Source organism: Pieris napi, chromosome 19 (genome assembly GCF_905475465.1).
Source record: "Pieris napi chromosome 19, ilPieNapi1.2, whole genome shotgun sequence".
Classification (NCBI taxonomy): domain Eukaryota; kingdom Metazoa; phylum Arthropoda; class Insecta; order Lepidoptera; family Pieridae; genus Pieris; species Pieris napi.
In genome coordinates this window covers 316,766-341,547 of record NC_062252.1, presented here as the reverse complement: position 1 = coordinate 341,547, position 24,782 = coordinate 316,766, and the positions used below count along the sequence as shown (strand labels likewise).

Genomic DNA, 24,782 nt, shown 5'->3' with positions numbered 1-24,782 from the left:
AAGTTGTAGTGATTGTTTTGAATGGTATTCACAATATTTAAAAAATAACATAAATAAGAAATTATTTTCGTAACATTGTTTTTGTTTAAAACTACAACATATTATATAACTAGGTACATATTTGAAAAACACATATTATTTTACTTTTTACAAAAATAGGAATAGCAACCCTAACAAGCATAGAGTACATGGTTTTAATAGTTATTTATGCTAGTAACACCAATAAAAAAAGAAGATTGTTTGTTCGGCTTTGGGTGTCAGCCGCTTTGTAAAAATTTTATTGTGATAAATATAGAATTAATCAGTGATATCGTCGTGTAAGTGAATAGAACATGAAATAACAAACATGCAATGAGTTTACTATTGTGGCTCCTCGTGTATTTTATGTGAAAGATAGCTTCTTCCGCCATGACTGTAGTTCACTTGGTGAGGAAGTGCCCCGTAACATTTGCGCTTTATTTCGGGTGTATTGCACTTTGTTATCCGGTTTTAGGTAAGTTGTAAACAATATGTATAAATAAAACAAACTGTAAGTGAAGCATATTGTCACATTATTTCTGTAATTACTGTTTTTCAAGTTTCGTAGCTTGTGGGAATCTATATTTTTTCACAAACATACTCGCAATGAGGTATTGCTTTACCCCAGATGGAGTTTTTGCAAGAAATATAGTTACTATAAGCTTATTAGTATATACGGAAAGATGACTATATTTTTACTAAACCGTACCCTTGTCTAATATGTGTAGGCGGCATTTATTATGGGCTTTCTAAACTTCATAATTTATTATTGTTTATGAATAAATTCTTGCTGGCTCAAGAGATGCAATTCACTAATTATCTGATGACTGATGGTTCTACGATATTGTATTTAAATGCTGTGTATGACTAAGAAATGAGAATTAATGTACCTGCTATAATTTCACACTACCATCTACTTTAACTAATAACTAACTATAAACATACAGATAAAGCAGATGCATTGTTTTGTTGGGAATATATTTTAGATACTCTATGTTACATCCTAATTTATACTACTTTTATAAGATACAAAGCCAACTTAATGCATTATTTACACAATCTATTATTTTAAATGATTTAAAGTACTTGTGGTCAGTGATAGAAAAGAAAAGTCAAAAAGTCAAATCGTTTATTTCAATTAGACCATCTAAAATGGCACTTTTGAACGTCAAAAAAAAAATATATAAAGATGATTCTAGTTGCCCCTTCCAAAAGGTAGTTTCGTGTGGAGAAGAATGGGCAAGAAACTCCACACTTACTCTTTTAAAATAGGTTTACAATATTTTGTTACATTTGTTAAATAATTATATGTGAAGACAATGTACTCTTAGAATAAACTACTATACTAAAAAAGTTAGTATACATGTTCCTCACATATTTACAAATATCGAAACCGTAGAATATTAACATTAAAGAGTAATAAAAATATTAAAAAAACACAACAAAACAGTGTGTGAGATACAAAAAAAAATAATAATTACATTTGTAGCATTATATAAATTAAAAAAAAATAATAATAATAATAACAAAAATATGCTAAAGCAAAAAATCAGCAACCAATTTGATTTTGTCCAGGCTATAGAGCCAATCATAGGACTGTCCTATGGAGCAGGACCAGCATGTTTCCAAGCATTCTTATCTTGAATATAATCATCTAATTTGTAATATGAAAGAGTATAGTATCTTATCCTACATTAAATTAAGTCTCAAAATAAGTTTCTTTTTTTCTTAGGCTTTAAATTCTATTTCATCTTAACTAGCGGTCTGTCCCGGTTCTGCTATAATAGACTTTGTTTGTTTGTTTTTAAGATAAAAATATACTATACCTATACTAAGGGAAATTGTCCAATTTTAACAGTGAGAGGGAGTTTTAAATTAGTCTAGTAGTTAATTTATTTATTACAACTATACAAATCTTTCCTCCTTTTAATTAGTAAATATGTATCCTCGGTATTTGTGTAAATAACTTTAGTGTACTACCACAGTGGCTAAGTGGTTAAATTTTAGGCATGTATAGAAACCTGAAAACTCACATTTTTATAAAAATGTTTTATGATAATATAAAATAATTTATTTAAGATATTGAATTATTATAGGATAGATAATTTGTAATATGACAAAATGCTCATTCACACTTATAATGTCTAAAATGTATCAGACTTGACAACAACAGAAGTTTGATATTTATAGCATCTTATATCAACTTTTTGGCAACTTATAAGCACTAAAGGTATTAAAGTAATTTATATTATTTATTATAAAGGGAAACTAAATCTACCTATTTTTTTAATATGAAACATATTATCTACTGGAACAAAATAAAAAGGTTTATAAAGTCAATTTATTTAGAAAAGCAGTCATTTGATTCATCTTCATTTATTACACACAGACAATCATAAATATACTTATTTCTGTTTAGTAGTATCTACTAAACAGAAATAATATACACAAAACTTTGTTTTGGGTAAGCTATTGTTTTAAGTAGTTGTTTTCAACGTTACACCAGGGGTGCACATGAGAGCCTCTCGTAGGTGTGAAGTATTTGACTTTCAGCTTTCAATACTTGTGGGAGTGTACTCACACATGGAACTAAACTCGGGGTGTTTTAAACCTGTAACTATCAGAGATTTAATTTAATTGTATGGTTTATTTAAATAACTAAACATGAAAAACCCTTGAAATTTTTTATATCAATATAATATGAGTACATTCTTAAATTCACATTATGTTATAAAAACTTTCAATTGAAGTTTTAAAGATTTTTATAATAAGTTAACTGATTATTATAATATGTTATAAGAAATATTGTGTATAACTTTCATTCAATAATAATGAACTTGAACTAGAAAAGAAATAGAGCAGATACAATAAATAATTTTGTATATTTTTCAGTCAAGTTCACAGAACAAGAATAAAATTACTGTTGTCTTTTAAAATATTTTTCATATGTTTTACACTAGTTTTGCAAATTACTTATGTATATTAGGAAATCTACAAATGTTCTAGATGCTCTCACAAAGAGTCTGTATACAATAACGTGATTGTAACTCATCTTACAGCTCAAGATGTGGCAGAGATTCTGGACTTATCATCAAAGGGTGAGCTTGGTGGGTCATCTAACATAAGCTGCAGTGTTGCTCCGAGTGAGGTTCAGGTGGAATGGCTTTATAATGGGGCACCTGTGAAATTTAATGAGAGGTACATATTAATGATTTTAGCAATTATTTTTTAATCAAATTCGACTTATATCTTTTACTGTAACTTTAAGTAATAATTTTATTTGTATTTTGCTTAATAGCTTACAGTCCTCCTTGATTTCTAACAAGATATATATCTATATTTATGTTTTTTCCGTCCCTAATGAAAGCTTATAAGTACCTTTTTAAGGCACCGACGCGTAAAAGAGGCGGGAAGGGACATATCTGTCTGTTGATCTCGTAAACGCATTAACAAATTTTCGTCTACTACTTTGTTAGCATTACCTACTTCAATTATTATAAAGGCATTTAATTTAGTATTTATTTTTTCACACTTCGTTACTTTTATACAAAACGAATAACATAATACATAAAAACTAAGTATAAGGGATGCAACAGGCGGCCTTATCACTAACAAGCGATCTCTTCCAGGTAACCCTAGTAAGAGAAAAACTAAAAAAAGGAATATGATGGACTTAGCAAGAAGTGCATAAACAAATCCTATCTTATTTATTTTACTACCACAAATTGTCATATTAAATAAACTGAGTTCATCCGATGAGTGACATTTTTCGTTGAAGTGGTCTCATCGTTGGTCAAGTGTCACGTATCTTGATGGGGGTTGAGTGAGACCTTGAATCAATAGCAATGGACCTATTATTAATCATTTATTCACGCCTACGTTGTTATGATATAATAGAAATGTAAAAAATAATACTTCGAAAATACTCGGCTTCTTCTTTCATCTGTATCAGCTATACCGATTTAGGGGCAGGTCGTTTCTATCATGAGAATTACAATTTAAGACAAGATTATAAAAGCAATATCAACTATGCATTTCCATTGATAATATTTTCAGTAAATCTAACCTACTTAGGTTATGGTTTCATTTTTTAATGTCGCATTCATCGTATAAGCTTGGATTAATATTCGCTGTCATACGATAAAAAAACTAATTGAATTGCACTGCAAGTAGGTCGGGTTATCAGTCAGCTCCTGATAGGTTTGCTTTTAAAGGATAAAGCTTTAAACTTTTAACGAAGCTAATATTGATCTTTCAATTTCCCACTACGTTTGGTGCTTCGTCGCTATTCAACTATTAATCATAGATTTTTGGCCGATACACTGATTTTGGTACTAAAAAAATATATTTATTTTAAATGATTTCCTATATTTTATTGTATTCTTTACATTAAAATTCAATTTTACGTTTTTCTATATTATATTATTTGTAATTTAATTTTATAAAATAATAGATGCCTGAAAAATATTGCTTGTGGGCGTTAAAGCGTAATTAAAAACAGTTTTGTTTTAAATTAAAGTAGTCTCAGAGAGACCTAAGCGCTAATTAAAATCTTTATGTAACCCAGACTGTTTTTGTTTGACGAATAACTGAACAAACTTGGCAAGTGTTCTTTCGTTGTTGTATTGTAATTGATATTACCTATGCTGTGGTCTGACCCCGTTGACATTGTTGACCTAAATGTATGAGAAAATATGCGCCTACGCCATCCTATTTCTTATTTATTGGTTTGTCCTTTACTCCATAAATAACATTTATAATAAGATTATATATTTATCTGAATAAATACAATTTGTAGATGTATTTGTCTATTTTAGTTCCAGAATTTCCTTATATTTTTTGTTGTTTTAATATACAATGTTTACGAAACTATGTACTATATTAAAATAACTACGTATGACAAAATCCTATTCGTTATTCACATACGAGATAATCGTTCACGCTAAGACTTGACCCTTCTTCGCAAAAGAGAAATATTTACATAAATAATTTCTTTAATTAAAAAAATAATCCACAAAATTATGCACATAAATTGCGACGGTTAAAATAAAAGTTACCTTGACATAGTTCAAACATAACGTAACTAATGGTTACTAGAAAATAAATTTTTACTAATGACGGCCAGTTATTACCCGTAAAAGTGCGAACTATATGTTAGTCTTAAGCAGACTATTACTAAGTATCGTGTTGCCTATTGTCACACGGAGGAAATAGCTTTTCCTGCGTTTATATGTACACACGACTTGTGTAAAAATTAATATAACATTACAGAATCAAAGAAAACACTGAAGAGAAACTATTGCACAAAAAAGACTTAGACGGGAACCAGCAGAAATATAGACTCAGTAACGTGTCGATAACAAACACAACAGCCAGCGATGATGGGAACTACACGTGTGTAGCGAAACTGGGGGAGAAGAGGTCAGATAAAATGGTCATACTGGATCTAAGTTTTCCCGGAAAATTGGTGAGGAACACGGCCGGTCCTATCAAGCAGAATGCGTCCGACCAGGTCAATGTCACGTTGGAGTGTGTTTTTGAAGGTAAAGTCTATGTATATTATATTGTTTAATGCCGACGATCGCTGTAGTTTCCTACTTGTAACTGTAATCTCTCGGCGTATACAAATTTGTTTAGCGGGCTTGGGCATCTATATATATAAAATTCTCGTGTCACAATGTTCGTTCCCTTACCTACTCCTCCGAAAAGGCTCGACCGATTCTTATGAAATTTTTTATTCATATTCAGTAAGTCTAAGAATCGGCTACTATCTATTTTCAAACCCTTAAGTTATAAGGGGTGTCCATCGCAAATAGTTTTTTTTTATTTCTAGACTAGTTTTTTTTTGTTTACTTTTTATGATACAACATACAGAAATACATACAACCCTTAATTTTTACCCCTCTACGATCAACCACTATTTTTTATTATAGTAGATAGTTATTTTTATTGAACTAAAAAATGTTTCCCAGAAATAATATACATGGCAAAACGACGTTTGCCGGGTCAGCTAGTTAATATATAAATATCTATAACCTTTCAGTGAAACCCTTACAGAAGAGATCTTAGTTCTTCTTTTCATTCAAATCCTTGTAAATATAGGTACAATGATGTTTATCGAACTGTTCCCCTGTCAAATTCTAGTTTATATATACCTCAATTTAGGTTTAGGGTAGAAAAATACATACAGCTATATTCTATTGTATTAGGTACTTAATAACAACGTCATCGGCTGTTACGACTATCGGTTATAAATAAATACTTATAAATTGTATAAGTACAAGTATACGTAATATAAAGTTTAAATGTAGAAAAATATGGAATTGAATAAATACCTGCACTCGACAGGGTTTACTGCATCTTTCATAAAAATATTCGCCGTGTTGACAATTTTAACGAAAGTGCACTCGTTTCTAAGAAATGTTATAAAATTTTTAACAGTTTAAGTTTTACGTTGCTAAGGTCACATAATTTGTTTGAAACATTTGCTAAAGAGCTGTACAATTTTGAAATTATGTCCGGACTGACCTAAAAGTCAGTCCGTTCCGTGTTGAAACACGTAAAATATCTTAACTTTTTTATCGGTTCCTACTTCCTAGGTATAAAATACTAAAGCACGATTTATTTACTTATTTTCTATTATATACTTGGTAACTTAATACTAATAGAATAGAAAACTTATTAATATAAAAATTAAACTAAGAACATAATGTAAACGAAACAAGAAAACATAAAACCTAAACCTTTTTATAACAAACACATTGTCTCGAGAAATGTGCTCGACTCATTTAAAAATGAAGAAAGAGGAATTTTTAAACACTGCCAGATACTGTCCATAACAGAAAAAGTAAATAAATGTCTTCTAGTGGAGCACTTTTTTCGAGATGACATAAAAAAAGAGTAGATCATGACGTACAGACCCGAGCGGTAACACAAGTTCACCTCAGTACATCGAGAGAAAACAACGTATATGGCGAGAGTATTTGCTACCGCGGCAAGTCCAGTCAGTTATTAGTTAGCTTAACCAACATAAAAGATAAATTAAAAAACTACTTTTATATTCATTTGTCGCGTTCCTTAACAAGACTGCTATGGTTACATTTATACAAACTACAGCGGCTTTCTAATGTAACACATTATGATTTAATTGTATTATTCTGTAATATAAATAAATTTAAAAAAAAACTAATTATAAATAAAAAGAAAATCAAAACAAATTAAAAAGGTTTGGTCCCTGTGGCAGTGAACCTTTCCAGGGACCAAACTTTTTAAATTTGTTTTGATTTTCTTTTTAATAATTTTAATTATTTCTTTGTAGGTTAAGAAAATTGTTAATTATAAATAATGCAATTCTTGTAAAGTCAGCCAGTGTGATGATGATGATTCTATCCCCAACATTTTTTTATTGATGTCCTTTGTGCAATTTGTGAACATTAAGCTATGTCAATCCTCTTTGATAGTCACAGAACCGAGTCGTTTTTTTAAACCAGAAGAATAAATATTAAACCAACCTAATTTTAATTATTTTCAGTATATAAACCCAGCGAAGTGAAATGGTGGAAACAGGGCAAAGATGACGAAATAACAGATCTTACAACGAAGCCGCCTAACAAAATTAGTCTAAAAGAAATCCAAAGTAACTACGACCTTCGGATACACAGTCCCGAAGACAACGGGACCTACATCTGTCAAATATTCGACAATGTGACGTCACTAAATATCACCGGAAACGTTGACGTCATAGTCTTCGCTCCACCCCAAGTCGTGATAGACACGGTGATACCCATCAGCGCTTCACAACTTTTCGTTAACTGGACAGTGAGGTCGTACAACTCGCCAATAAGGTTCTACAACCTAATGTATAGGAAATTACCCTCGACGGATTTCAGTCTTTACACAAGAGAGAAAATTGGAGTCAAGAATATATCGTTTGTCATGGAAGGCTTAGAGAAGTCAACGAAATACCAATTAAAGTTGGAAGTGACCACTGTGCACGGTCAGAGCAAGCCACACATATATGAATCGACCGTTCGGACTTTGGACAGAGATCCTATATTCGTCCCGAATATTTCCATCAATGGATTTTCGGCGACATCGGTGACTATCGGTTGGGCTCCTCCGCCGGAGGATATAGCTGAGCTGATACACTATTACCTCCTCGAAGCGAGGAAGATGGGCGAAGTGGCTCCACGAAGGGCTTATCACTCGAGGGATAGCCGTAACCTGCCGTATATGTTTGATAACTTGGAGCCACATAGCACGTATGTTTTCAGGGTAAGTAAAATTTATACAATATACATTATTTTGATTAATTTTATAAATTCCTTATAAAATTAATATAAACGCAAAATTTAAGGTATATAATATTTTCTCTTACTCCCTGTATGCTATTATATTTATTTTATATACCAAAGAAATATCTCTTTATTCGGTATAATAAGAAAATCTCGCTAGTCGCGATTTCGTTTGTCAGTAGAGTAAATTATTAAATATCTTCAAATTTGTGAATTTCTGTGAACCTGATATACATTACTATTTTTGACAACGTCTAAAATATCGATGAACGTCGTCTGCACGCACTACTCGTTGTGCCGTTATGCTCATTTTACGCTTGCACCGTATCTATCTCTCTTCCTCTCGATTGGTCTATGCCTCCAAGGATTCACTCCTTTATATCCATACAAAATAGTGATAATTCAATAAAAATTGTTCAAAATGATTCATTTAAGTATGCAATAGCTTCATCAATGTTTTGTTATGACGTTATTACAGACAACTTTTTTTTTTTTTCAATATTTTTAGGTTTGCGCCTGTTCAGACTTCACAAAGCGGTGCGGCAACTGGTCCAGTGAAATGCAGGCAGCCACCCTGGACGGGATACCCGGTCGAGCTGCCAATGTGACCGTCCATTGCGCGAGCAGCTGGATCAATCTCACCTGGCAGCCTCCTTTGAAGCCCAATGCTGAAATTAAAGGATATACGGTATGTAGAAAACAAAGAACAATTAAATTAATATTTAAACACGTTCTAAAAAACAAAAGCGTTGAACTGATGAAAAAAGAAAGTCTCAAGTGAAAATTTGTCGTATAAAGTACTAGCAACCCGGCTTTGCATTGTTAAGAATATTTGCATTTGTTATACCTGAAAGGGATTGAGGCAGTGTCCGTGAAGGTTCCCAGGCGGATGACTTTCCAACACGTCCGTCGTTCCAGATGCCCACTAAAGTATTGCGAACCAATTCGACTTATGGCTCTTAAAGAGAAGAGCATACATTTTACTACTGTGTCTTAAAAGGACGGTGAGCCCTTACTTGCTATCACTTAACATCAGATGAGCCTCCTGCCCGTTTGACCCCAGTTATATAAAAAATAAACTGCTGACATATATCATTTATTATCTATTGGTAAAAATCTGTGCAGTAGCTATTGTGTTCATCACGAACAGACAAACAAAGGTTTTGCAGGAAGCAGGAATTATTGTTATGTTGATTAAATGAACTATGTCTTTCAGATGGAGTTGACAGGAAACGCCACATACAGAGACCGGTATGGCTCCGTCAAGGAAGCCATGTGGGGCCCACTTACCAAGTTCAAAGCTAATGATTCCAGGAGTGTTCGGTGAGATTTCACTTTTCAATGACAACTAATTAAATAACGAACTATCTATTTTATGTGTCTTGACTGAGTCATCATGGAACATTACGATTTAGTCTAATATAAAACTAACCTAGCAATACAACAAGTACTTTTGTATTTAATATCTATGTTAATCATAGCAGTTAAATATGTTTATCTAATAAAAAGGTTTATTTCCAATTCTAAAGTTGAATGAAATTTATGAAGTTTACTGAATGAGAATGATTTTAGGTTCGAAGATCTCCAACCGAACACAAACTACACGGTACGCTTGAGTGCGATGACTCGAACCCGTAGACGAGGTGAAGAAGAGACAAGGTATTGCTCCACTGCGCCGGCGCCGCCTGATTCACCACCGAGACCTAGGTGGAGGAAGGTAATATCATCAACCCAACATTTAACTGACAAACAAATCAAAATTAATTTGTTCACAAATTTGAGCGTCATTTTTCAAAAAAGCGCGTTGTTTTTATTACACACTTTTTTACAGATACTGGAGAACGATAGGTATATGTTTACCATGTATCTCCCAAGGATATCGGAAAGGAATGGACCCATCTGTTGTTATAGGTGACTAATTTGGTTTTTTTTTTTAAATTAAATTATAAATATTGATTAAGCAGTAATTTTTGAGATTTTTTAATGAAGTATTTATGAATTATTTTGTAAATTTATTGTGCTGATAGTAAAAAAATCAGGTTATTTCAAAACTGACCACATCAAAAGAATTTAGGTAAAAGTTATAAACAAACCTTGTTCATATATCTGCTTTTATTTATTTATATTCTATGTTATGTCAAACTATTCTCAAAATCAATGTCCACAGAGTGTACATGGTGCGTCTTCTGCCGCGCTCTGATTGGTCAAACCTGCCTCCTGCCCGAGACATCAGTGTGATCCAGTACGAGGAAGCTCATGCCGTGCAGCCCGTTTTGGGGGCTTATATCACCGATGTCTTCTCCAAGTGAGTCTCTTGAATAATCACCATAGGAAAATACTTACGAAACCATATAATTTGATTAAGTTGTTAAAATTTTGAACAATATTATATTATATAAGTCATAAAATAATAATTATTTGTTTTTCTTCAATTGTTATTTCTAGTAGTTCTTGTTGAATTAAAAAAAATTGGTGTAAAAAATTCCATGTTCAATTATATTTTTTTTTACAATTTATAAAAATTTTGTCGGAATTTGTTGTTTCTCAAATGAGAATTATATTTAATTCCAGTGATAGATTCCCTCCAGACTCAGAAGTTATTCTGGGCGACGGGAAATCCATTTTCGACAAGGAAGATCCGGGCATCGTTCTGCCGTCTTGCAAAAGATGTCTCCGTAAACCGCGTCGGTTCTTAGACGCCCCTGCAGTTCCTAAGACAACTACCACTGTCCCGACAACTAGAGATGACCTGTTCGAGGAGGAGATCGATACTACTGCCGAACCAGATTTAGAAGAGGAGAAAAGAGAGAGAAGATCGTACGTGGAGATTGAAAGGTATAAACAAAAAAGAAACAAATTAAATTGATTATTTTAAAATGTTTTAAGCCAAGGTACATGTTGTATTTCCCATTTAACTGCAAATGCCTATGTTCCTACGATAATATTAAAAATATAATCTTAATTAAAACTAACAAGCTATCTCTTCTATCTTCTTCTAAAGATTAGAGAAGCTTAGCATCTTAACATCAATGATATAATCCAAAAAGGTCTGTAGAAACAGGCACATAAGACAATGATAGATGAGATCCTTCATTGTGGAGTATTACTTACTGCAAAAGTCCAGTTATTGCCTCTTGGTAAATTTTTGAATTTTTTTTCTGAATATGGTTAATGCGATAAACATGATTATTATGTAAGGCTTGTATTTTAGAGACTACATGAAGAACCCAATGATGATGGACAAATTGGTGGATGAGGAGCAGGATTGGGAAGAGGTGATCGTGAGGGATGGCATCTTGGATCTCGCCGCTAACTACACGTTATTCGTCGAGCTCATACGTAAGATTTATCTTTCGGAATCGATTAATTATTTGTATGTATATTATGTTTTGTGCATCTGCAATAATTCTTTTTTCAGCTGGCAACGAACAAGACGAGGCCATCTACAGCGAATACGTGAACGTGCTGATGCCCGCTGCCACGCCCCGTCCGTCTACGCACAACGCCACCTTGGAAATTGCTCTACTGGTGAATAAATATACTAGCTAGTATCTACTAACCGGAGATGTTACTATACTATAATTGTGTTCTAGAGAAAAGTTGTAAACCTTGATACGTCTAATTTTTATATTATATAAAAAGAAGTCAAACTCAAAAATATTGGTTCTACCAATATCATATTGGTGTCAGTTTAGGCCGATTTATCAAGATATTAAATATTTATGGCTCACAAAGTACTCATCTGTTTCTTTTCATCGCAGCGTAAACACAGTTTGACAGCAAAAAGAAAAGAATCTTGAAACATTGAACAATAGTTGAAAAAAATCAAAACAATATCAACCAAACCCAAGTTTCACTGGAAGAGACTCTCTTAGACAAAGTTATTAACTTTCGCAGATTGTGCTTTCGTTTGGTTCGGGAGCGTTCATCCAACCTAGATTTCGTCAGGTCATAGTACAACTAGTGCGTAAATAAATAAATTAATATTTTAAATGTGTTTATTGCGTGCCAGGTGACGTGTGCGGTGGCCGGCCTGGTGATTGTGGTGATGGTGGGAGTGTGCGTGGTGCAGAGCCGATCTGCGAGGAAACTGCCGCCTCATCCGCATCACGCCAATCTCGAAATGAATCCCATACAGGCGGCGTTGCGGTCAGTACATATGATAATCTGATTATTAGAAAAATTTAGTTAACGGAAAAATGTGTTCAATGTAAAATAAAACATGTATCTACAGATACGTAGTCGGTCATATCGGACGTCAGACGACCGGAAGTGCCACGCCCCCCGACTTGCCTCCGATACCGAGAGATCAGCTTCCCGCCGCATACGCCGAACGTCAGGCTGACTCTGACTATGGCTTCCAAAAGGAATTCGAGGTAGATATGGAGAAAACATCTATTTATCAGAATTTTATGCAACTTTACTAAACAAGGGAATTTCAAATGTATGGTTTTAATCTCAAAGAACAAATGTTATAGTCAACTTATATTATGGGTTCTTCTTTCTTGCTGGAAATGTAAGTATTTTAAAATAATGATTGTTCTTGAAGTGCGTGTGGTGTGTTTGGTGGGTTTGGTTATTTTTAACAATGGAGATATTTATGGTATGGCTTCTCACGTTCCTTTTTTATTGGGGTTACAATTGTATTTTTAATATTTTATATTAGATTGTATGGGTCGAATGAGCTAGGTCTGGACATCCATAGATCATATCCCTTCACACTTTGAAATCAATTTTCCTTTAGTTTTATTTATCTCTTTGTGTTTTGTTTGCCTATCTATTGCTTGTAAAATTAAATCTTGTATTTTTTTTTCTTAAGTACCAATATAACATAATATCAGTGTGCCCAGCGTTGGTAGACTTTTGTATATAAATATAGATATATGTATATTGTATATCCATTGTTCTTTTAGTTTTACAGTTGGTTTTAATTTGTTTCTACTGTACGTACTCAAATCATTAATTCTTTGGCGATGAGTCACAAATAGATTGTGTAATCTGAATAACAACATTTTTTTTATTTAATTAAAACTTGGTTTGTTCAGTCCAATATCGGGGTACATATCTATCGACTAACCAGCGTCTAACATTCAACCCTATCGCTTATCGCTTTGAGTGTAATCCCTAATCAGGACCAAACCGGGACAAGTTGTTGCAGATGCTGCCCGAGTGTTTCCCGGACAGGACCAGCCACGCCTCCGAAGCCCGGGAGAACCAGCCGAAGAACAGATACCCGGACATCAAGGCTTACGATCAGACCCGGGTGAAACTCGCCCAGATCGACGGAATTAGTGGCAGTGACTACATCAACGCCAACTATGTGATGGGATATAAGGTCAGTTCTTAACCCGGGTAATGTTGAACCGGGTCATCCGGGAATGGGAAACAATCTCTTAACAAACACTACATTTCTAGAGGTTGATATATTCGGTAGTGGGCTCATTAAGAAAGAAAGCGTTGTTAAGTGCCTATCTGGTACCTAATCTGCTATTTTAATTTGAAAATCTAAAATTGTAAGTGTAATGTTTTTTTATAACACTTATGTTTACCATAATTGTCATGTATTTTAGAAAAGATAGCTTGTAACATATACTGTAGATATAGCATTACATAAGATGTGGTGAACTTTAATAAATGAATAAATAGATGTATGTATCTGTATGTCAAAATTACACTTTTGACATACGGAAGTCTGACTTGGCGCTAAGTCTTTCTGAACCTCACCCGGATGTCCGTCTTTCTTGGGCTTGAATATGAAGTTTTGATAGAAAATGTGTGATATTATTTGTTTAGTAAATAGATCTAGGAAATATGATTTAAACCTTCTACTTAAAAAAAATCCTTGCACGGCGCATGAGTTCCCACTAAAAGCACAATATCTAACCTGTGTGTTTGTCTCTTGCTTACTCAGGACCCCTCGGACCACAACCAGGTACTGCACGAATCGCTCGCTACGTTTTTTTCTTATCCAACCGTCAGATTTTCAGTATACGCTTTTTTTCTAATTATATATATCAGATTAGTCATAGTTTGTAATGCAGCTTTTATATTCTTCACGATTATCCTAATTATAAAAAAGAATATATTATTAAATTTCATTATTAAGATTATGGACACTTTATTAATATGTATAATTGTATAATCTAGACAGCATGAAAACAGGCAAATAAGCTTTTGCTTTGAAAACATTATATGTAGTTATTTTTAGAATATATTGCATTTATAAGAAGTAAATTAACATTTCTTATTTGGGAGACAAATATAATATTTCTAAAAAGCTGTCGAAAATCGAGTTATGCCAATATTGAAATAAATTAGCACAATCTGTTCTAAAGAAAAGTCTTATCCCAGGAGCGGAAGAAGTTCATCTGCGCCCAAGGCCCAACGGAGACCACGGTGAACGACTTCTGGCGGATGATATGGGAACACGGCTTGGAACTGATCGTGATGCTGACCAACCTGGAGGAGTACTCCAAGGTGAAGTGCAGCAAGTACTGGCCGGACGAGGTCCGCGGGAGTCGGGCCTTCGGGAATATCACGGTTCATCATGTTTCCGAGAAGAGGTACGTGCTTTTTTATTGACCTAGGCCTTTTAGGGAGGAGTATACTCTTTCTTTGAACAATTGGAGGTCGTATCTCCCGGGAAAGACCTCAACTGGGAGTCGGTTCCAGAGCTCGCTAGTTAGCAAAGGAAAGTGTCTTGTGAAGTGGATTGTTGAAGACAAGCCATTATAATTAAAAAGACCTTTACAATGTAAGATGGATATTGGATATATTTAGTTTTACTACGCATATTATATTATAAAATTGATTGTCGAAATTGACATAAAAATATATTACTAAACAAGTATTTTACAAAATATAATTAATATAATAAACATAAGTTTACTGCTTTATTTGGGTAATCACAGTTTGTAACTCGCTAATAAACCCATTAAAAAATGATTGTTTAAGAATTGCTATACAGTATTACTGTTAATTGTTGATAATCATCAATATTGCAGATATTCGGACTACATAGTCCGGGAGCTGAGGATATCGAAGCAGGCTTTGAACTCTGATGGCCAACCGGTGGTTGAGAATAATGGAAACGCGAAACGAAACGGAGGTCAGAATTCCATTTTTATTTAGTGGGTTAAAAGAGCACAAGAACTGATGAATGAGAAGCGGTTAACAAGTAGATTGGGTTCTTGTCCTACATACCTGGACCAAATCCAGGAGGTACTAGAGAAGGGACAACACACACACATGGTGAATGTCATGAAAGTGAATGAAGCAAGTGGAGATCTGTGGTCTCTGCCTACCCCTTCGGGTTATTCCCGCCGGCAAAGCACTTGCGAGTTCTCTGGCAATATGATTGTCCATATCATTGAGCATCCTGTCTGTCTGCCCCATAGTACCCCCAGGAAGGATAATATAAATATATATAAAGATCAATGTTGGTCTAATGGCTTCAGCGTGCGACTCTCATACCTGAGGTCGTTCGATCCCCGGCTGTGCACCAATTGACTTTCTTTCTTTGTGCGCATTTAACGTTTGCTCGAACGGTGAAGGTAAACATCGTAAGGAAACCGACATGTCTTGGACGGCGTGTGTCAGGCACTGGAGGCTGATCACCTACTTTACTGATTCACCTACTTTGCCTATTCGATTTAAAAAATGATCATGAAACAGATTCAGAAATCTGAGGCCAAGACCTAAAGAGGTTGTAGCGCCACTGATTTATTTTTTAATATAAATAATTTAGAGGTAGCTGATTATTAATTATAATATACTTAAACATGCCAAAAATGACAGATTGCGGCATGGGCGAGCTGAGCGCCCCGACGTCTCCCCAGACGAAGAGCGAAAGCCGTCTCGTGCGTCAGTACCACTTCCTCATGTGGAAGGACTTCGCCGCGCCCGAGCACCCTCACTCTATACTCAAGTTCATCAAGGTATAGTTGACACGATCGGTTACGGACACGAAAATGTTTTATTTATTCCATTAAATTATCTACCATTACACATTATAGATGCTACAACTATTCCCATTTATACCACACACACATAAGGAACTGACATGAAGCAGACCTTTTATTAGTTTAACTGACAGTTACGTCTTTTAATCTATGCATTTCATAAATTATTTTCATACATTGTGTCATGTGTGCCTTTTCGAGAGATAGTCTTTGCGGGTACTAATAGTAATGGCGGTCGATATCTCCTTCGAACTTAAATATCTGAGGCCTAGGCACTGGAGCATTGGCGGATTGTTTTCCTATCAGATACATCGTATGCGTAAATTCTCGGCGCACTCTGCCACGAACATATTATCAATAAAGTACCTGAGCTGGTATAATGGCTCCTTGTACCTTGCACTTGTTGAGAACAACTGACGCTCGTTTCAGCGCGTGAACGAGGCGTGGTCGGTAGCAGTGTCCCGAGAAGTAGTGGTCCATTGCTCGGCCGGGGTGGGTCGAACCGGGACATTGGTGGCTCTCGACTGCCTCTTGGAGCAACTACGCGATACCAACTGCGTGTCCGTCTTCAACTGTGTGGCTGAGCTGCGGGCGCAGAGGAATTTCCTTGTGCAATCACTGGTCAGTCATTCATTCAATACTTTAAAAAAATATTTAATTTTATATTATTAGTACGTTACGTTACGTACATAATTGTACGTAAAATTTTTTGGTAAAATTTCACAAATTTATATGGAAACATAAATGTTTGGTCTGTGTTAGACAATCACAATTAATGGGGTATACATACATACAATTGCAGAAACAATACGTGTTCGTATACCGTGCGTTAGTGGAGTACGCTCACTTCGGGGATACGGAGATCCCGGCCTCGCGGCTCAAGAGCGCCATCGACAGACTCCGGAACACGCCCGAGGGCAGCGACAAGAGCCTCATGGAAATGGAGTTTGAGGTAAAATTCATTTTGCTCCAATTCAAACTTGCAAATTTTATATTTTCCTGTACTATTAATTTGCTTTCAAATCAAGGGAGTAGAACGGACGACAAGAACTGGTGAGATGGTTCATCCTACCTGCTTTATGTTTCAAAAAAAAACTATCACATTTATTTTTTTCAGAAATTAGTCCGTCCGCCAGTTATCGAGAGCGCCAAGTCGTGTGCGGCGGGAGGCGGAGAGGAAGTGAGATCTCGGAACAGATCCGCCGATTGTCTGCCCTACGACCGGAACAGGGTCATCCTGGCACCTTTGCCCGGTCGGGACTACTCCACGTACATCAACGCGTCGTTTATCGAGGGTGAGGAAATTTATTATTTTGAAAAAACTAGTAAAATTTAAAAATAAAAAAACCCTAGAGTTTTTCTACAAAAACGTTTAAATTTAATAATTTTTACTTTCACGAAGGTTACGACAATTCAGAAGGCTTCATAATCACACAAGACCCACTCCCCAACACCATCATGGACTTCTGGCGAATGGTCTCCGAGCACAATGTCTCCACTATCGTCATGCTCAGCGAGGTGAGTTTCTCTTTTAGCTCTTCTTCTCTTCAAATGTAATTTAACTCTAGAATGTATCGTACGAATAGTAGTTTAATCATTTAATGCATTTTAGTGTACAATTTTTTTTTATAGAAAAAGAATTAATATTTGTTCCCAAGATTATAAAGGTTCTTGAAAATAGGCGTGACAGTAATAAAATACTCCACTTTGCAGTTGGGTGAAGGCAAGTGTCCGCGGTACTGGGACGACGGGACGGTGCAGTACGAGCACATCTCGGTGGAGTACGAGGAGAGCGAGTCCTGCCCCTATTACACCAGGAGACACTTCACCATTACCAATAACAAGGTGAGGCCGATCACGTTTTATCAGGATGTAATCAAATTTAAGACTTTCATTTTTACTTTAACTGTTAGGCAAATTACAAGCACTTTTACATGAAAAAAGGAACAAAATCAGAGTATAAGGAAAATTTAATTGTAACTTTAAACACTATTACCAGATCGCGCTACGTATTTACACTTTTATGATCATTTCGTTTATTATTATTTAAATCGAATAAATTAAATTACAATTTTTATTCATAATATCTTAAAGAAGTACAGTTGAGTTTGTGTTTCAAAAAGTAGGGTTTTTTTTTCAGGATATTGTCTGTCTGTCTGAAAATTATCAAAAAGAGCATTAAATATAAAGTAAACTAATACACAATACATTTATGTATATTTTGGAGGTAGTCAAGAATTACTAACTATTGTTGTGAATGTTTGTGCCTCAGAGCGGCGACTGGTGCGCCGTGCGGCAGCTGCAGTACCACGGCTGGCCGACGGCGGCGGGTCACGTGCCCGAAGTCACGCGGGGCCTGTGCGAGCTGGCCGAGCGCACGCAGCCATCCGACCACGACAACACGCGGCCCGTCTTGGTGCATTGCCAGTGAGTGGTGGTCTTGATGCTTTTTGCAGTTATACTTCTTTTGCCGCGTTAGGGAAAAATGATGAGAGGAAATTTTCACGATGCGTGAGCACACCGTCACAAAAACCGACACCTACATATCGTCACAAAAAAACCGACACCTGAAGTTAGAATATTTTTTTTGTAATATTTAAATAAACTTTATTTAATTAGATATTGTGTTATAATAAAACTTTCGATGTATTAAATACCTTTTTTCTATTGTTAGTGTCGTTTTCCTACAAACGTATAATAAAACTGTAGAGGTGTCAAGGGACACCCGGATAGAACGAAATTCCTTTCGATTAATTTATATGTTAATTGGTATCATAACAGTATGATAGATTTTCTCGACACCAATCTTACGACGAAAAAAAAGCCAACATCACGAGGTGTTCCCAGGCGGCAACCCATCCAAGTACTGACCTCGCCCGACGTTGCTTAACTTCGGTGATCGGACGAGAACCAGTGGATTACAATAGCAAATAGCAAAAAAGTGTCGTGACAACTTTTCGTAAGAATTTATTCCGTCGAGCCCCCTTTCACAACGCGCGATAAGGAACTTCGTTCCAATAATTTTTGTAACTTCTAACGCGTGTACATAAGTATTAGTATATAGATTCGTAAACACGCACAATGTTCAGATACGGCACGGAGCGGTCGGCCCTGTTCGTGGCGCTGTGCATCCTGACGTGGCAGCTCCGAGTCGAGAGACGCGTGGACGTGAGCGCCGTCGCCCGGAAGCTGCGCTCGCAACGGACCAACACCATCGACACTGTGGTGAGACCGCTGGTGCTATTTAACTACACTTTTCATACCTTTAGATATTTATTCACAAAAATACACTATCCTTATAGTAATAAACCAATACGATAATGTGAAAAGCAGAAAAATAAAATATAATAAAACATTATTAAATAATACATAAGAAACACAATATCAGTATCTTTTTTATATCTTCTTTATGCTATCACTTGTCTTCAAGTCTCTTAACATAACGTTTTACCAATTAAATGTAAATAAATCTTTTAGAGACAAACTTTTACTGACTAACATTGCCGAAAAGCATTTATATTCGTTTAAAAAAATTTAAGCTATTGCATAGATTTTAACGCGGGCTTAGAGCGCGGCGACCGAATCAAGAAATTCCATAACGAAAATAAAAACTTAATACACGATGACGTAATATAGGTGCGACCAATACGCGTTAGAGCGGGACAGAACGCATACTGCGTCTCACATCTCTCAAATAAAAGATAAATAAATATAATTGCATCTATTCATAAAAAATGCTGTGCAATAGCTTTACCACGGCAGTCCCCGAGTGCCACACTTTTTTTTTAATATCTCGTCGCCTGCTAACGCGTTCTCCTCGTTCATAATGACGCCACCATTTCTTTTTTCAGCTCCAATACGAATTCCTCCACCGTGCCATACTGAACTACGCGGAGCTCCACAATCTACTGGACGACAGCTAAACAGAAAATGATGAATTCGGGGCGATTTGTGAGACACAAATATAGGTGTAATCTTTTCTAATGACCTTTTGTACTGATTAACGAAATCGATCTATTTTTTTATACTTTTGTTACATTTCTCACTGACGATTATGTCCTCGATGTACGTTGTCCTTTTTCCTAATTAGGTTATGATTTCCAAAAAACAAAGATATTTTTTATATCGTCAGTGAGAAAGGAATTCTTTGGTTCATACTTTGTGCGTTCGGTGGGGCGTTTTTGTCGATGACGGCCCCCTATCGTGTACTTTTAGTACTGTTTTTACACAAATTATGGGTGCTAAGTTCGATTGAGATTTTGGACTTTTCCTATAAAAATCACGAAATCACCCTCAGCGACAATTGGCAGGTAGAGTTGTAAGTTTGTCTCGAAGCGAGGAGATCTGACGGTTTTGTTATACTTTTTGTTTTTAGTTTCCAGATATTAAGGTTTAGTATTAAGTACACGCTTGATGTATCCGCTTTGCGAGCGTTTATTTATATTGGTATTAATCAACGGGCTGGGTAATAAAATGGTTACTTCACAATGTTTAATACTTTCGAAATGTCGAGCGAGGAGTTTGTATTTTTTGCTTTTGGCATTTTTGTGATCAAATCTATCCTAAATTCCCATTTTATTACCCTGGTCTTCTACCAATTGCAACTATGTCCAAAGAGAAAAATTGTATTTATTTTTGGTAAAGGAGCGGCCGGACGAAGCATTTTTTGTTTCTTTTTAGGGTTTATGAAACCTGGCCAAAATCTATGCCCCGACGCGTGCATGCTGAAAGTCATTGTAAATATCACATTAAAAAGTATAATGCATGCAATTTTATTTTGAACAAAATCAAATCATTGGGTACCAAATTCAATATGAACTTCTCAAACATGATCCCCAATTTCAAGTTTTTGAGACCTTTCGAGAAATTATTAAAACATCAACTCGTTTAAGTACAATGAGCTCCTGAACATGAAACAGTTGAATTTGACGACAATTTTTTTAATGTTAGTTTTATTTTTTTTAATAATTAAATCTCCACTATTGTTGTATTAAGTAATGGTACGAAACGGCAATCTACCCTTTAGGAGCTTAATAATAATGCGAAAGAGATAACTGTTGATCTATAATTCGGTTGGAAATTGGGGAATATCGCGTCAGTGTGCACGGCTTATGAACCTCGGTGAATTTACCGTTTTAATTAAAGGAGGGCCACGAGTGACTGTTTATATTTTTAAATAGGCTAAGTTAATTAAGTTTTCGTATGTTATTTTGTGTAACTGTGGTGTTATAAGAAATTGTAACATTCGGACATCGGACGATAAGGAAAATTTTATTGAAATTTTATTCACCTAGCATACAACGTTTTGAAAATATTTAAAGAGTATTTTAAATATATAGTAGGACAATACCAGCCAGTAGGTAAATTATTATAGATTCTTTTTGATCTGGTTAAAATTATATCGATATATTAATACAGTATAGAGCGAGCACATAGATAATCCAATAAATTAGTATTATTTATATAAGTTATCTCACGTAAGCACGCAATAGATTTTAAGTCTCGATAACATCACAGTTGCACACTTGTATAGACAAATAGGTATTAAAACAATCAAATGCAGGAGCTACTCGATCAGCTCTCCGAAGTAGCTGCTACGTTTGAGACGACAATTCGGGAAAGATTTTTATAAAACGCGGTAAAGACAATGCACAAAATTACTCATAATAAAGTTGAATTGGCTGCTAACGGTTATTAAAAAATGTAGTTAAAATATATGGATTTTTATAATTTAACGTGTCCTATTTAAGTACATAGTCAAATTCTTAATACGTTAAGATACGTACGTGTTCGCGTATACACGTATACGTTGGCTTTATATTGCCGCATGTTTTATAAATATCTCAATGAGTCCTTAAGGACGTGGCTGGCTTGTATCTGCAGGCTGAGGCTCGGTTTTAATACTCAATCAATATTGGCAGTACATTCACGCCCGAGAGTGGTTTTCGAAAATTATAAAGTAGACGTACAAGAAATTATGACATAGCGCCAAAATTAATCGTTGAGATAGAGAATAAAATATAAATTGTAAGCTAAAAAACATTAATCATCCATTGTTGCTATTTTTTGGTTTGGTCGAAGCACCAAGTCACTGTTCAGAAGCTCGGCATCCAAAATTAAAGTAGCCGTGATGACCGCCGACCTTCGAAAGGAGATGGCGCTATTAAACGATCATTGCTATAAACCAAACAGACACAGTGTAGTATTGCCATTAATATTTGACGCTAAATGATCTCTTAATTGTGTTCAAGAAAAGCCTGATACAAGCCAGGTGAGCGACTGAAGTGTGTTAGCTTTTAAGAACGCTGTAGGTTTTTGTATGAATATAGAAGATAAGTTAGATTTCGTACGAAGATTGCGTGAATGCGTAAAATGGTATACCTCGACGGCCTAATACGGCATGTGTTTTGTTGCCAGATTCACATACTATTACTTCTAGATAAAAAGATTAAGCCCTAACACACCGTCAAATGTGTGTTGCCATCAGTATATATACACGTATATGTTTGACACGACGTAATTATTGGATATTTTAAACAAATTTACTAAAAAACAGGACATTAAATTAATTTACGAAAAGTACAACTTCGCTGAAAGTTGCTAATAATAGATCTTAAAATAACAATTTATAGATACCTAAAAAAAGTTTAAAAATGACAGGTACTAAATTATGTCTCATGTACCAAACTAGCCCACCTATAAAATACCTTAATTAGGTTAATTAATGTATACTATTTTACGTAATTCGCGTCTTAGGAGTTCAAATTAATATCGCATTACTGTGGTATGCTTATACAATCTTTAAAAAAATGGTAGCTTTATTTTTTCTATTACAGCTAAAACCAAGTTCTGGCACAATCCTATTTCTATTACTTTTAAAATAATTATTTTGTGAAGTTGTGTTTCCCATGTCTGGCATGATTTCGTTAAGCCGCAATTTCTGTCAAAACTACGAACAACAAATGTTTACTTTTATTCCTCTATGCGTGCTTAAATATTGTATTTCTAGTCTTAACTCTCTTACTATTTCTTTGTTTAATGACACGTCGACGTTTTATAGTTTAATAGAAGGGTATGCATAACCCAAAATAAACTGAAGAGTAACTAAAATATCAAATTTAATGTTTATAATCTTTTTTAGTTTTAAATTTGTTGAAAATAGTTCAAAAACTTGAGAAGCGCAGCCTATATTTTAAGTTAGGTTAAGAAAAAAATCCTTTTGATAATTTTATATCGAAATCGCTTTGTATATATTAAGTAGTTCGCGCAAAGTCGAAAAATTGTAATGTAGACATTTTTATTTGTATCAATAATTGTATTCAACGCAGTTCTATTGAAATAAGTTATGTTTTTTTTTATTTTTGTAAATAGATTAATGCAGGTCATGTAATATGATATTTTTGAAAATATACCAATATTTAGAAATTGTTTTTTTTTAATTTATCATGTGTTTTAATAAAAAGCTAGAATCTAAAACAGTAAGCTAGAAAATAATTCGCAAAGAAATTGATATTTTCCAGAATTCGTGCACGTAAGTATTGTAAGTATATTTTGTTTGCTTGTACTTTTAATACAACTAAGAGGTTTTCAAAAGGGACATTATAATTTACAACTATCAAACAGGTCGCATAGATCAGGAAGAAACAGTAATTCGTGATTTGGGGGTACTTTTTCACAATAAACTAACGTTTACCGAACACCAGGACATTACAAAAAACGTTTTAAAACCAATTGTGTTGGTTATTTTTTGAAACTTTGTTAATTTACAACACGAGAAACACTAAAGGATACCGAAACAGCAAAACAAAAATTATATTATACAATAGTCTCGTGCGGAGTATCGTTTGAGATACTTAACAAACACGTTGATTTCCCCAAACTTTTAACAAAATTTAAATTTCGTGTACCAAAATTCACCGATGTCCAGATTAGCATTCTGATAAACGAGCTGGGTCTGGATATGCATAATTGCTCATCTCACATTTTAAAATCGATTTTAGTTTTATAATTTAATTGTTTTGTTTAATTTCTTGTTATTATCTCTTTGTGTATATTGTTTGCCTATAAGTGCTTGTCACAATAAATATTGTATTTAATTTTTCTTGTACCATTGTATCAGTGTGCCGAGCGTTGGCAAGCTTTTATAATTTATAAACATCACTATCTTAATTAATTAAAATTTGTTCAGTAGCATGCGTGCTTATTGAGAGTTATTATTGAATTGCCTAAATCAACGTTCACGAACAACCAAGCTATTTCACCCCTGTATAATCACCAGAAGCTGACCAGAAGTTTCACTGATCACTCGTCAGTCTGGGCCCCGCATGAGACGAAGTACCTACTGTCACGTTGGAGCGCATTCAGAATAAATTTACACGGCTTTTTGGTACATATCATTTATTGTCCAACTTTGTGTGAGGAATGGTTGTTTACAATAAGTTAAGAATTATTAGTAATCCTACTGTTTTGCAAGAACTATTATTTGGACCAATCGGCTATTCGAGATGGC

At 34.7% G+C, this 24,782-nt stretch overlaps 1 protein-coding gene across 4 annotated transcripts; it reads left to right on the top strand.

Annotated features, from left to right (window-relative positions):
- Positions 1-223: 223 nt before the first annotated feature.
- LOC125059089 (tyrosine-protein phosphatase 69D) lies at positions 224-21,050 on the top strand. 4 transcript variants are annotated; one of them, XM_047663291.1, is made up of 27 exons: positions 224-493; positions 3,078-3,216; positions 5,290-5,561; positions 7,550-8,292; positions 8,821-9,000; positions 9,529-9,635; positions 9,885-10,029; positions 10,144-10,223; positions 10,480-10,617; positions 10,884-11,147; positions 11,524-11,651; positions 11,731-11,840; positions 12,325-12,461; positions 12,547-12,688; positions 13,471-13,647; positions 14,224-14,244; positions 14,664-14,875; positions 15,317-15,420; positions 16,110-16,249; positions 16,703-16,894; positions 17,076-17,225; positions 17,391-17,568; positions 17,676-17,791; positions 17,987-18,118; positions 18,546-18,700; positions 19,363-19,498; positions 20,125-21,050. In XM_047663291.1, exons 1-27 carry the CDS (start codon positions 409-411, stop codon positions 20,194-20,196), a joined length of 4,455 nt encoding a protein of 1,484 aa, XP_047519247.1. In that variant the 5' UTR covers positions 224-408; the 3' UTR covers positions 20,197-21,050. The 4 variants fall into 4 exon arrangements, with proteins under 4 accessions (XP_047519247.1, XP_047519246.1, XP_047519249.1 ...); XM_047663290.1 differs by having other exon boundaries at positions 13,462-13,647; XM_047663293.1 differs by lacking the exon at positions 14,224-14,244.
- Positions 21,051-24,782: the final 3,732 nt, after the last annotated feature.

Excerpts from the sequence above, each read along its gene's own strand:
- LOC125059089 (XM_047663290.1), top strand. The coding sequence starts at position 409 with ATGACTGTAGTTCACTTGGTGAGGAAGTGCCCCGTAACATTTGCGCTT. Across the intron at positions 11,148-11,523 it reads TCGTACGTGGAGATTGAAAG|AGACTACATGAAGAACCCAA; the intron begins GTATAAACAAAA and ends CTTGTATTTTAG. Across the intron at positions 18,119-18,545 it reads TCACCATTACCAATAACAAG|AGCGGCGACTGGTGCGCCGT; the intron begins GTGAGGCCGATC and ends TTTGTGCCTCAG.